The sequence below is a fragment of the Acipenser ruthenus genome, chromosome 18 (assembly GCF_902713425.1).
Source record: "Acipenser ruthenus chromosome 18, fAciRut3.2 maternal haplotype, whole genome shotgun sequence".
In the NCBI taxonomy this organism is placed as follows: Eukaryota; Metazoa; Chordata; class Actinopteri; order Acipenseriformes; family Acipenseridae; genus Acipenser; species Acipenser ruthenus.
In genome coordinates this window covers 32,055,529-32,068,024 of record NC_081206.1, presented here as the reverse complement: position 1 = coordinate 32,068,024, position 12,496 = coordinate 32,055,529, and the positions used below count along the sequence as shown (strand labels likewise).

The following is a 12,496-nucleotide window of genomic DNA, read 5'->3' as shown; positions in this document are numbered from 1 at the left end:
GAGCTGCTTCACAGCGTCCCAACCCCCCCACAGCACGGAGCTGCTTCACAGCGTCCCAACCCCCCCACAGCACGGAGCTGCTTCACAGCGTCCCAACCCCCCCACAGCACGGAGCTGCTTCACAGCGTCCCAACCCCCCCACAGCACGGAGCTGCTTCACAGCGTCCCAACCCCCCCACAGCACGGAGCTGCTTCACAGCCTCCCAACCCCCCCACAGCACGGAGCTGCTTCACAGCCTCCCAACCCCCCCACAGCACGGAACTGCTTCACAGCCTCCCAACCCCCCCACAGCACGGAGCTGCTTCACAGCCTCCCAACCCCCCCACAGCACGGAGCTGCTTCACAGCCTCCCAACCCCCCCACAGCACGGAGCTGCTTCACAGCCTCCCCCCAACAAAAGGAAGAGGTACTGGACACAATTTACCAAGTTTTTTATTTATTTATTTATTTTTTAAAAATTACAATAATGAAACCAAATGCAAATGAATTACGTATCAAATCACATTCCAGATTTATATATATATATATAAGAAAACAAAGGGCCATATTTGCAAAGCCTTTACTCCAGTCTTTCATGAAATGTTCATTTTACAAAACTAGAACCAAGCAGCTAAGTTGTATATTTCAAGTTCTCTCAAGCACTCTCGAGGTCTTCCTGTAACATGATTTTTTTTCTCCTTTAAAAAAAAAACAGGCGTTAATTAAGACCGGAGGAAACACTTTCAAAATATATCAAACAAAAGGCAGTTACACAGAGCCCCATGTCTTGTTGCATTTCCAAACAGAGCTCAATATATATGCACTACAGTCAAGGGTACCCAGCGCTGGTGTGTGTGCCTCACAGCCTGCTCCGCGCCACCTCCCCCGGCAGACTCTCCTTCAGGAAGCTCAGCACCCTGCTCCAGGCCTGCTCCTGCGCGACTGCGTGAGGCTGGGGCTGCCCTCCCCACAGCAGGGGGGCTCCCACGAGCTTGTGGAAGGAGGCGTGGCAGTGCGGGAAGTAGGGGGGCTCCAGGAGGTGTCCGGCCCCGGGGAAGCTCATCACCTCAGGGGGGGCCCTGCCATGAGTCCCCAGCCTCCGCGCTGCCTCCGCGGCGTACAGCGTGCTGGGCCAGTTCTGATCGTCCTCGCCCACCAGGAACAAGAACCTGGCGCTGGCCCTCTCGATGGGCACCACGCAGCCCTGCAGGGAGGGGTCCCGGGGGTCCTCGTAGCAGTCCGACAAGTCCAGCACCCCCCCCAGGGCCTCGTCCACTCGAACCCGCTCCAGACACATGCCCAGGCCGGGCAGCAGCGTCGACCCCCCACACTGCAGCGGGGTCATGAAGTTGGCGTTGCAGCCGGCCACGCTGACCACCGCTGAGACTCCGGGCAGGAAGCTGGCCACGGAGAGAGCCAGGTCCGCACCCTTCGAGATACCGACCACGCCCACACCGCCCCGGCGCACCTGAGTGGAAACAGAACGAACAAGCAGCGTGAGCACAAGAGCCAGGATTGAAACAGCTCAGTGAAGAGAGCTGTGAAAAGACAATGACAAACGCATGTCACTTACACCACCACGGCAGCGCACAGAGCAGAAGAGAGAATTCATTTTAAAAGAAACATCACAAGGGGTGGAAGATAAAACAACAGCGAAGAGGATAGTAGAAGGGTATATCGAAAAGACGAGGGATATATACACACTTATATACAGATGGATCACAGAATACTGATAGTGGAAGAGAGTCATCTGCTTTTTATGAGACAACATTTGATGTGGGAGAATCAGTCAGGTTGTCTGATCAATGATCGGAGTTTACTGCAGAAATGATTGCCATACTGTTAGCTATGGAATGGCTAGATGATGTCAGACCTGACAGTAAGAATATTCTCAGACTCTATGGCTTCTATTATGGTAATTGAATCAGGGGTATCTAAACCTAGACAGGATACAGTAGGGGAATCAGACACCTGCAGAACGAGTTGCTTTATAAAGGAATTGGTGTGAGTTTTACTTGGATTCCTGCACATATCGGAAGAAGGGGAAATGAAAGAGCAGATTTAATGAACATCAACATTTCATTGGGCAGGACAGAGGTACACAGGATTGTCAAGAGGAAGGTTTTGATAAAATGGCAAGAGCAGTGGATAGTGATGGAAAAGGGAGACATTGTTTTAGCATTTGTCCAGTGGGTGATAAGAAGGTACACAGCAGGTGTAAGAATAGAAGAGAGGAAATCACCTGGAGTAGAATTAGAATAGAACACTGCGCCGTTAATAAATTCCTGAAGATCACAGGCAAGCATGGCAGTGGAGATTGTGACCAGAGCAGGAACATGACTTCTGTAATTGTACACAATATATTCATCAAAGAAGAAAGATGAGGGGGAAACTGAGGCAGGAAGGCTTGACAAGTCCTGTATATTAAGACTTTTTAAAACATATTACCACAAAGCAAATATCACAAAACACAATAATTAAGTTCATAATTGTGTTCTGTTTTATGACCAGTAGGTGGCAGCAGTGAGTCACAGTGATTCGAGCTGCCAGCCTTTCATTAAAGAAGCAGCAGCTGTGAAGAGGCAGCGCAGATCAGCCGAGGGACGATAAACAACGACAAAAGTATGTCTGAACCGCTCCAGGTTTTAAATTCATTATGTGAGCTTAATGATAATAATAATAATAATAATAATAATAATAATAATAATGACTCCCACTGCTAGCAGTAATTTCTGATTTGTACAGTGATCTTAACTATCAGAGGTTAACACATCTGTAATGCAGAGGGAGGGCAGTGCTGCAGGGAGACACCGCCGCTGTGAAGGGGCTTCCTCACCTGCGGCAGAGCCTGGAGGTACCGCAGCGCCTCCTCGAAGTACTCCAGGTGGAGCTCCCACATCCTCTCCGGGAGGTCCTCGAACCCGAAGTACGCCAGGGCCATCGCAGCGAAGCCGTGCCCTGCCAGCAAGCTGGAGCGATATTCGAGCAGCCCCCCCGCCGTCCCGCCCAGGTCAACCAGCCCCGGGAACGGACCCTCGCCTGCAGAGAAAGCGGTCAGCTGCCTGCATGCATACCTGGCTGCCTCCCTGCCTGCCTGTCTGAACTATAACATGAAATAACATGAAGTGTCTCTTACATGCCAGGGGTGGCAATAAGACTCCCACTGCACAGCAGTTTGATCGTCTGCATGCTTTACTATGAGTTTAATAAGACACACCGGAGCTTGTTACCTTATACACTGTGGCTAATCAAGCTGGTAGTACAACCACTAAATTAATGTGACGGTTTAATTCTAGTTGATAAAATGACATGTCGTTATACAATGCAAACATCCCACGCTCACTCACCGGGCGGCAGAAAGAGCGTTGCCCGGATGCGCCCCTCTCTCACCGGCACCCTCCTCACGCCCTGGCCGATGAACCCCCGCTCGTGTGCGCAGGAGGCAAGCAGCGGCCCAGGGGTGTCCTTCCCCACGGCTTCCCCACCGGACCGGACCTCGATATCCACCTTGTACGGTGTCGTCACGTCCCTTTTCATCAGCCTTCTCCACGGGCTCTGCGGCTTGAGAGCCCACAGAAAGCCCATGGGCTGTACCCCGGAATAGTCACCTCCTAGAGCGGGGGACTCGGAGAGATCCAGCCGCCCCTTCCCGTCCGACTGATAGCGGGCGGATGAGCTGAAGATGTCTCCCTTCTCGTCAGTCAACGTCGCCCGCAGTGTCACCAACTGAAGCGGGGCCAGACCGTCCACTTTCACCGTCACGGGCCGGTCGAAGAGACACTTCGAGTCGGGCTCCACTCTCAGGTTTACCGGTGACATTTTCAACCCGCTACCGGCGCTCACAAAGCGCCGCCAGACCCAGTTAAAATAAAATGCAGCGGGTTTTCTCACTGCTAGCCCCACCTTCAGTGAACTGAATAGCCGCATTCCTTATGTAGTTATGTCGGCAGCGTGGCTCCAAAGTCCAAAACTAGACTTTGTAAGACAGGTCGGGATAGTGGGGTATACAAAAACACATGCCTGTCAGGGTCAGTGCGCTCTGTGATATTTATAACCGTGTGTACATATATCAGCTCCGGTTCAGAGTCTGGGTCCCACAGCAGCGCCCTGCTCCCTCAGTCGGTAGAGCGTGACACTCCTGATACAATGCAAGGGAAGTGCAGAAATAATTATTATATATATTTCAAATGATTGTTTTTTTTGTTCATACCATAGTTACATGTTAAATTACAGTTGCAAGATTAGTAGCATGTTAATATATCCCCCCCCGCACCACCACCACACACACACACTTTGGTCTTGGGCCCCCCCACTTCTACAAAGGCTCCGGCGCCCTTGACAGGGTCGTGGGTCCGAGCCCCACGTCGGGCGAGCGGTTTATTTTTGTTTTCGGCTTTTAATAATAAGTAACGAGCACGCTGCATTGTAATCACATACAACAAAACTAACTGGATTACACACGGAACAGTTTATATTTTAAATTACATATTAAGAACATATTTCTTAAACTTAGTTAATAATTTTGCTAAATAAACAGATTCACAAATACACCACAGTGCAGACAGCACTCCGAGGATCAGAGCTGGGATTGCCTCCATGAACACGGTACACCGGTGTTACACTGATCACTCGTCTTCTACATCACACTATTAGCAAGGCAAAGGGGTCTTTCCAAAATACACATGAAAAATGCTTGGGCTTGCCCATGTTAATGCATATACACTTTATAATATAAAAACATTTGAAAACCAAAGACAAAGAATTCGCTCTTGTCAGTTTTCTAGTGATTTATTTCAGTGTGTGTGTGTAGAAATTTCAAAGACAGCGTTTCACTCAAAGCTGCACTGGGTTCCCAGATCAAAACAAAAAGCTATCCATCAGTCAACATGGGTTTTTATAGAGGCTTCAGACAAGACAAGAAATAAATACTGAGCTTCAAACAAAACAAAGAAAAAGGCTTGTGTCCAGGGAACACTTGCGCTCACAAGCCCCAGCCCTTACTTCAGGGCTGTGTGTAAACAGATCAATGGGATGCACACCACGATCAGAGGAGAATGCTGTCTTCAAAGAGTTGAACAGGCAGGTAGGAAGGTACAGAGAGAGAAGGGAGCTTAGTGATATTACATTGACAGATAGATAGATAGATAGAGGGGAGTTTGCGTGTCTCATTTCTCAGTGGAGAAGGCTCTCTTCATGAGGAGTTGGATAGACTGACACAGACAGGCTGATAGTTAGGAAGGTGGATACAGTGAGGTGAGTTGGGTCTCATTTCTCAGTGGAGAAGGCTCTCTTCATGAGGAGTTGGATAGACTGACACAGACAGGCTGATAGTTAGGAAGGTGGATACAGTGAGGTGAGTTGGGTCTCATTTCTCAGTGGAGAAGGCTCTCTTCATGAGGAGTTGGACAGACTGACACAGACAGGCTGATAGTTAGGAAGGTGGATACAGTGAGGTGAGTTGGGTCTCATTTCTCAGTGGAGAAGGCTCTCTTCATGAGCGGGGGTGGAGTCTTGCCTGCATCGTAAATGATCTCGGGAGGGGGGGAGGTCAGGCAGCACCAGTCAGGGATGCGGCCCGTCTGACTGTAATACTCCCGCGACACCGAGCGGCTGCCCAGGATATCCTGCAGAGCCCCGAAGATCGCACCTGGAGCCCCGAAAACAGAGACACACAGTCAGACACAGACCAGGGACCATGGGCTCAATCCTGTGCAACTGCTGAAAACCCATTTCAGCAAAATTAGCCAATGTTTGTTAATATCATCAGATACAACACGGTGCATTGCACAGTTATGGGTTAAAAAGGACAGCGCTGCACAAACCGATTGTTCGGATTGAGCGCTCCACAAAAATCAGCTGCCGAGGACGATCAGGTGCAGATCACTGGTGTCGATCGGCCTGATTTACCATTCAGAGCGAAACAGGTGAACAAACAGCTGCCTGGGTTTGGGACGATTGCTGCTTTTCTTAAGACTCTGGAGAACAGCGATCCACACAACCCCCAGCAGCTGTTTCTTCACTCGTTTCACTTAATGACCCCGAGCTGTGGAGAGCTTGATCCGAATAATGGGCTTGTGTCGCACTGAAGGACAGCGCCCTCTCACCTCCGAGCCAGGCGGTGCAGTTGGGCTTGGCGGGGGGGCTGTGCAGGCGGAGGGTCTTGGTGGACAGAGCCTGCCGGTACTTGGGCCTCTCCAGCAGGGCTCTCATCTCAGCCAGGATCCTGTGCAGGAACCCGGGCAGCATGGCCGTGCCTCCGATAACAACCAGGTTCTCAGAGAGGGCCTTCCGAGTGTCTATCGGGCACTGAGAGAGGAGAGGGGGGAGAGAGAGATAGAGAGAATATCCAGTGTTACAATCACCTGTGCAGGTGTGTGTACGGCACAGCCTGGTATTAAAGTCACCTGTGCAGGTGTGTGTACGGCACAGCCTGGTATTAAAGTCACCTGTGCAGGTGTGTGTTCAGCACGTTTACCTTGACGAGCGAGTCCAGGATTAACGTAGCGACAGATTTCTCCTCATTGTCCTGTTCAAACAGCATCTCAATAACAGAGTCTCTGCAAAACACACAGCATCCACATTAGCAACTACAACCACAACACAATAATAATAATAATAATAATAATAATAATAATAATAATAATAATAGAAAGCAATAGGACGGGTTGTTTGCCATATGAAGCATTGAGATTAAGAACCACACAGGTGCACTCCAAACACTTTCAATGCATTCATTACAGGGTTGTGCAAATAATCCCTGAAGTGTTACCAGTCGTGCACTCACTTCCACTTCATATACAGTGTCTCAAAAGTGCAGTTTTACAAGAAACATATTTTACAGCAGACATGCACTTTGCTTTCATTTTAAAACATGGTCCTGCACGAGGCTCGGAATCTCTGTTCATGCTTTCTTGGTAACCTGGAGAGTGAAATTGTCCCCACTCCTCCTATCCTGTCATTAACCAATCAGCTGCTTCGTCTATTGACTGACATGCTTTGATTGAAAGACGCTGCAGAGGTGAAATGACCAAGGCAAGTGTAACAAGCAGACTTCCTGATAGTACAGCAAGCAAACGGCTTTCTTTCAAAGCAGCACGCTTGACAGCTACATACAGAGCACATGACAGGTAAGAATAGCGGATATTACTGGAACCAGATTGCTGTCTCCGCGCGACCTGCTCAGATCTGGGTTTCAAGCTCTCTCACCTGAGCGCTCCCTTGATGTGCAGGATCTTTTCCCCGTCGAGAGGGTAATCCACATCAGGGGGCGGGGCCGGGCGCTGCAGAGAGAAAGCGAGACACGCACTTCGATCACCACTTTTTAATTACATTTTAGAAAAGCATTTTAAAACAGTTTGTGTGAACTCTGTGGAGTTCGAAAAGTTGCCCTGCCATAACTTTATGAAAAAACATTATGCATTATAATATAATAGATATAGATGGGAAAGTTCACATGCTCTGCACCGCGGCCTCAGCTGGGCTGCTTTGAGCAGGAGGTGCAGAGGCAACACTGGGAGGTTTTGCAGAATTCTGCACATGACTTCTATTCATTGACTTATGGTTGATTTACAAGGCTGATTCTGTACAGAAAATTGCGGCTGACCTGCGCGGTGCCCTCCAGGTTGAACTTGGCCTGTTGGATCTGGAGTCCTCTCTGCAGATCACTGACGAAGCACGTGCGCACTGCAAATACACACACACACACACACACACACACACACACACACACACACACACACACAGCTTAAGTAAGTGTACAAGCTCATTTATTTAATATTTAATATGTATTCAAAGTTGTTCCCATACACACTTAAGTAACAATCATTTTAAAGAATTGGGAACAAAAAAATCTGCATGGAAAATGCGGACAGGAACCTGGAGCAACACAGTTCGGAAAGGAAACAGAAACATTCAATTCAATACCTAAAGGTGCACAGAACAGCATGAATTAGGCGACTCCTACCTTTAATATCTTCAAGGATTTCTTCTGGAATGGAGCCTGTGAGATAACGAGGAAGCAGTGAGACTCCAAGAACTTTACAAGCCGGTTTCTCTACGGATCGACTGACACCAAAGAGTGACACCGTGGAGTAAAGCTACAGTTCACTTCTATACAATACAATAGGGATCTACACTGCAATAAACAGGAGCAGGCTCTATTGCAGAATGAAGCTACACTATTGCAGATTGCAGTACAGCAGACAGCAAGGGGTTATATTGTAAAGTAAAGCTGAACCTGACTGAGGGGGTGAGAGGGGGTGTGTGACAAGGACTCACCCATGACGGAGGGCAGGCTCTGTCCCGTGGAGGAATCTGTGTCGACGGTACACTGCTCAATCAGCAGGCTCTCCAGCTCCCTGCACACGCAGAGACACATGCAGAGACACGCACAGAGATGGATGCAGAGTTGTGCACACGCAGACACACACACACACACACAAACACACACAGGGACACAAATGCAAATACACGCACACACAGGCACAAGCACACAGACAAGGAGATGAGAGTTGATGTCAATATTTCATTTTCTTATTTTGTTAAACTTGTTTTTAATCAAAACTTAAATGGCTTAAAATAATGGGAACTGTGCAATCCTGCTAGGCACTCACTTGTGGATGACCTTCCCTCCCAGGGGCAGCGCCTCCCAGGCAGACAGGACAGGGATCCCCTCATATACCTGCGGGGGGCTCAGGACAGACAACGGCATGGGGCTCACAGCACACTCACTCTCACTGTGGGGGCTCAGGACAGACCACGGCATGGAGCTCACAGCACACTCACTCTCACTGACACAGCGGTCTGAGATACAGACCTGACACCCACTCCTTACTGCTATAACACTGTCTCAATGAATATAATATTATATAATGCTATTCAATCCACTCTTTCACCCTCCAGCTCTTTGCTCTTACACTGCATTAGGAGATAATACAATATGATCCTATAATACAATACAACACACAGTTATACAACACAGAGCTGCTAGTCTATCCCCTCACCACCCCACTGGGCTCTAACAGGGTCTCTGATTAGAATATAAAACAACACACTACAATACATTATGTCATAGTACAATATAAAGCAGCTAACCCACTCCTTCACCCTCTTCTCAGACTCCCAGCTCTAACATAGTCTTAGAAGAGAATTGAAGAGACTGGAGTGCAAGGCTGCTCTCGGCTCCACACCCTGGCTCTGGTAGATTGTTCCTCTGATCCCCCTGACTGTAAGGGTGCAGCTCTGGGTTCAGGTGAAGGATACAGGCAGTGCCAGTGTCTCTGTGTAGCCACAGTCCAGTACCAGTGCAGAGTCGATGCCCAGTGTGAGGAGAGCCATCAGGTGACTGGGAGCGAAGAGCACAGAGGGGACCTGTCAGGGGGCAGGGAAGTGAGAGAAAAACAGAGAGAGGGGTCAGTACGGGAGCCTTGTGGGGGGCAGGTGGTGCAGACCGCGGGCTAAATCACTAGCCTTTCATCTACGGAGATCTGGGGTCAAATACGACCCATGTGAAAGGATTCATTTTATATATTTATACAAAGCTGCTCTTACTATTGAGAGATGTCTGAGGTCAGCAAGCACATCACACATTACTAAAGGCATCAATCTATGAGTTCCTCGCTGCCGGAGGTATTGTACCAGCCCCAGCCCCCCCAGCCCCCACCCAACACCACCCCCCACACCCCCACACCCCCACACCCCCACAGTACCTCGAAGTGCTTGAACAGGACTCTGGTGAGGGTGTCTCTGAAGTGAGAGGGGCACAGAACAGACTCAATAATCACTACACGCCGATCCCGGGGGTTCACCAGCAGGTGTCTGCAAACAGCACACAGAGAGAGAGGGAGAGGGAGGGAGAGAGGGAGAGAGGGAGGGAGAGAGGGAGAGTTTTTTTACTTTTAAAAAATCTTGTATAGCAAAAAAAAAAAACTTACATGTATATACATTTAAGAACCACTTTCATCAATCAAAATCTGTTTATAAATTGAAATAAAGTTCTCAAACTCTATAAGCATCCTTAATGTCCCATCCTCTCTTCCAGCACAAACGGTATCATTAATACACATTTAATCTGGAATTACCCATCATGAACCGCACATGCAATGCTGACGAATACATTTGGAGATGTGAGTCGACCTTAACTTTGTTTTATTTAGCACAGAGCATCTTAGAATTTCATGTTTAGTTTTATGTACATTAAGTGTGCAGTGTCTGTCAACACTAAGATTAAAGTGAAGGGTCCTTGACATCTTTCTGTGATAAAGTGCATGGGATGGAAATAAGACTCCTATTGCATAGCAGTTTCACCCATTCCATGAGTGTTTCGGTAACAAGCCCAGGTGTGTCTTACTAAAACCCAAAGTAAAATCAGGAATGGATCAAACTGCTATGCAACGGGAGTCTTACTTCCATCCCTGCTGTACAAACCACAGCATTATTCATTTCTTAATGTGCTGCAGCTCAGTAAGGCTGGGGGCAGGTACCTGAAGTACAGCATGTGGATGAACTCCTTCAGGTTGGAGTACAGCTCCTCTGTGTTGATGTTGTGCTGGACCACTTTGACAGCCTGGAACACAAGTAGGGAGAGGAAGGTTCACACACACACAATACATTTCACACAAAGAGGATGGTATACGCCAAAGAGTTTGTCAGCCTCCTCTTCACAGCTCACACGTGTATTTAAAAGCACTTACCCCAACGGTAAGTAAAAGGTTGAATTCATTACTACACCAGGCTGTTAATATCTGAGAAGGATGGCAGAGCGCTCACCTGTCCTGTCCTCTGGATCTCACTGGGGATGATGCACCGCGGGCCAGACTCTCCAGCGAAGCCACATCTGCACAAGAAACACACACGGCAGGGTCAGAGAGACGCAGACAGGGTCACAGAGACGCAGGCAGGGTCACAGAGACGCAGGCAGGGTCACAGAGACGCTCGCAGGGTCACAGAGACGCTTGCAGGGTCACAGAGACGCAGGCAGGGTCACAGACACGCAGGCAGGGGTCACAGAGACGCAGGCAGGGTCACAGAGACGCTCGCAGGGTCACAGAGACGCAGGCAGGGTCACAGAGACGCAGGCAGGGTCACAGAGACGCTCGCAGGGTCACAGAGACGCAGGGAAATCAACACCAGGGATGGAAATAAGCCTCCCACTGCATAGCAGTTTGAGCCATTCCTGGTTTCACGGTCACCTCTTTAGTTTAACGTTACTCAAAATTGCTGTATGTATATATATATATATATATATATATATATATATATATATATATATATATATATATATATATATATATATTTGCATGCAACATTGAAAATGTATACTTCAGATATGGGTGTGTGTGCCTACAGTGCGTTTTTATCTTAGTGGTAAACTGTCAGAAGTCTGAGGGGGTGCGGAATGAATCGCTTCAGTTCATTCCGGACGCTGGTTTGTTTTGTTTTGTTATTATTATTATTATTATTATTATTATTATTATTATTATTATTTATTTCTTAGCAGACGCCCTTATCCAGGGCGACTTACAATTGTTACAAGATATCACATTATTTTTACATACAATTACCCATTTATACAGTTGGGTTTTTACTGGAGCAATCTAGGTAAAGTACCTTGCTCAAGGGTACAGCAGCAGTGTCTCCCCACCTGGGATTGAACCCACAACCCTCCGGTCAAGAGTCCAGAGCCCTAACCACTACGCCACACTGCTGCCCACGTTGTCACGTTGTTGATGTTTTCTGTAGTTACTGCATTAACAGAAACGTGACAGAAATAAACACAAATGGGCCGATGTTACAACCAGTAAGTACACCCACTGGCACCGACTCCGCTGCTGGTATGTATCTTTGATGAGCGCTGGTGTAAACACTGACAGCGGTATCTGTTCGGGTACTGGTATGCGCAAACCCCAGGGTGCTCCCAGTACTAGGCGTTCTACTGTACTGGTCGAGTCACTGTATAAACATTAATGACAACAACAACGCCCATACGTACTTTGTGTAGGCTGTTCCCAGGTCGATAACCACAGCTGTCTTCTCCCCACCGGTTCCCAGTCCCTCGAAGAGGGGCATCGTTAATTACAGAGGTTTTAATCCCAGCGGAAAATGTCGAAAATTAAAAAGCAACGCTGTAAACCAGTCAATGTTATGACAGAAATCTGAAGTCAGGACGGGGGCCTTCCACACTCACTAGCAAATAGACTCGGGGCGACCGTTTAGATCGCCTGATTTAAAAAATAAAATCTCTTTACTTCTTCAAAACGAAGCAATTAAATAAATAAATAAATAAATAAATAAATAAAAACAGACTAGAATTAAAAATAAATACGAACAGTGACTATTTTTCATTAGTATACAGCGATTGCTTGGAGTAACGTTTTTCAGCTTTACACAGGCACTGAAATGAACAATCAATAGAAGCACACATGGCAAAGCGAGTTCTGCAGCTCCGGCGCGGCTGCGTGTTCGTGATTGCGGGCGCTATGTCTGTGGTACGCCTCGTTGGATTTCATGATATCATTT

At 48.0% G+C, this 12,496-nt stretch overlaps 2 protein-coding genes across 2 annotated transcripts; both read right to left on the bottom strand.

The window, feature by feature from the left end:
* Positions 1–415: 415 nt before the first annotated feature.
* Positions 416–4,278, bottom strand: LOC131698522 (acyl-coenzyme A thioesterase 1-like). The gene is made up of 3 exons (XM_058990586.1): positions 3,328–4,278; positions 2,817–3,019; positions 416–1,448 (listed from the first exon to the last, which is right to left on the bottom strand). The coding sequence occupies exons 1-3, from the start codon at positions 3,905–3,907 to the stop codon at positions 840–842; spliced, it is 1,392 nt and encodes a 463-aa protein (XP_058846569.1). The 5' UTR covers positions 3,908–4,278; the 3' UTR covers positions 416–839.
* A 1,037-nt stretch (positions 4,279–5,315) lies between these two features.
* LOC117421985 (actin-related protein 10-like) lies at positions 5,316–12,163 on the bottom strand. The gene is made up of 13 exons (XM_034036557.3): positions 11,970–12,163; positions 10,748–10,814; positions 10,462–10,544; positions 9,688–9,796; positions 9,242–9,349; positions 8,593–8,660; positions 8,258–8,337; positions 7,944–7,979; positions 7,584–7,663; positions 7,187–7,260; positions 6,456–6,537; positions 6,085–6,286; positions 5,316–5,627 (listed from the first exon to the last, which is right to left on the bottom strand). Exons 1-13 carry the CDS (start codon positions 12,044–12,046, stop codon positions 5,446–5,448), a joined length of 1,248 nt encoding a protein of 415 aa, XP_033892448.1. The 5' UTR covers positions 12,047–12,163; the 3' UTR covers positions 5,316–5,445.
* Positions 12,164–12,496: the final 333 nt, after the last annotated feature.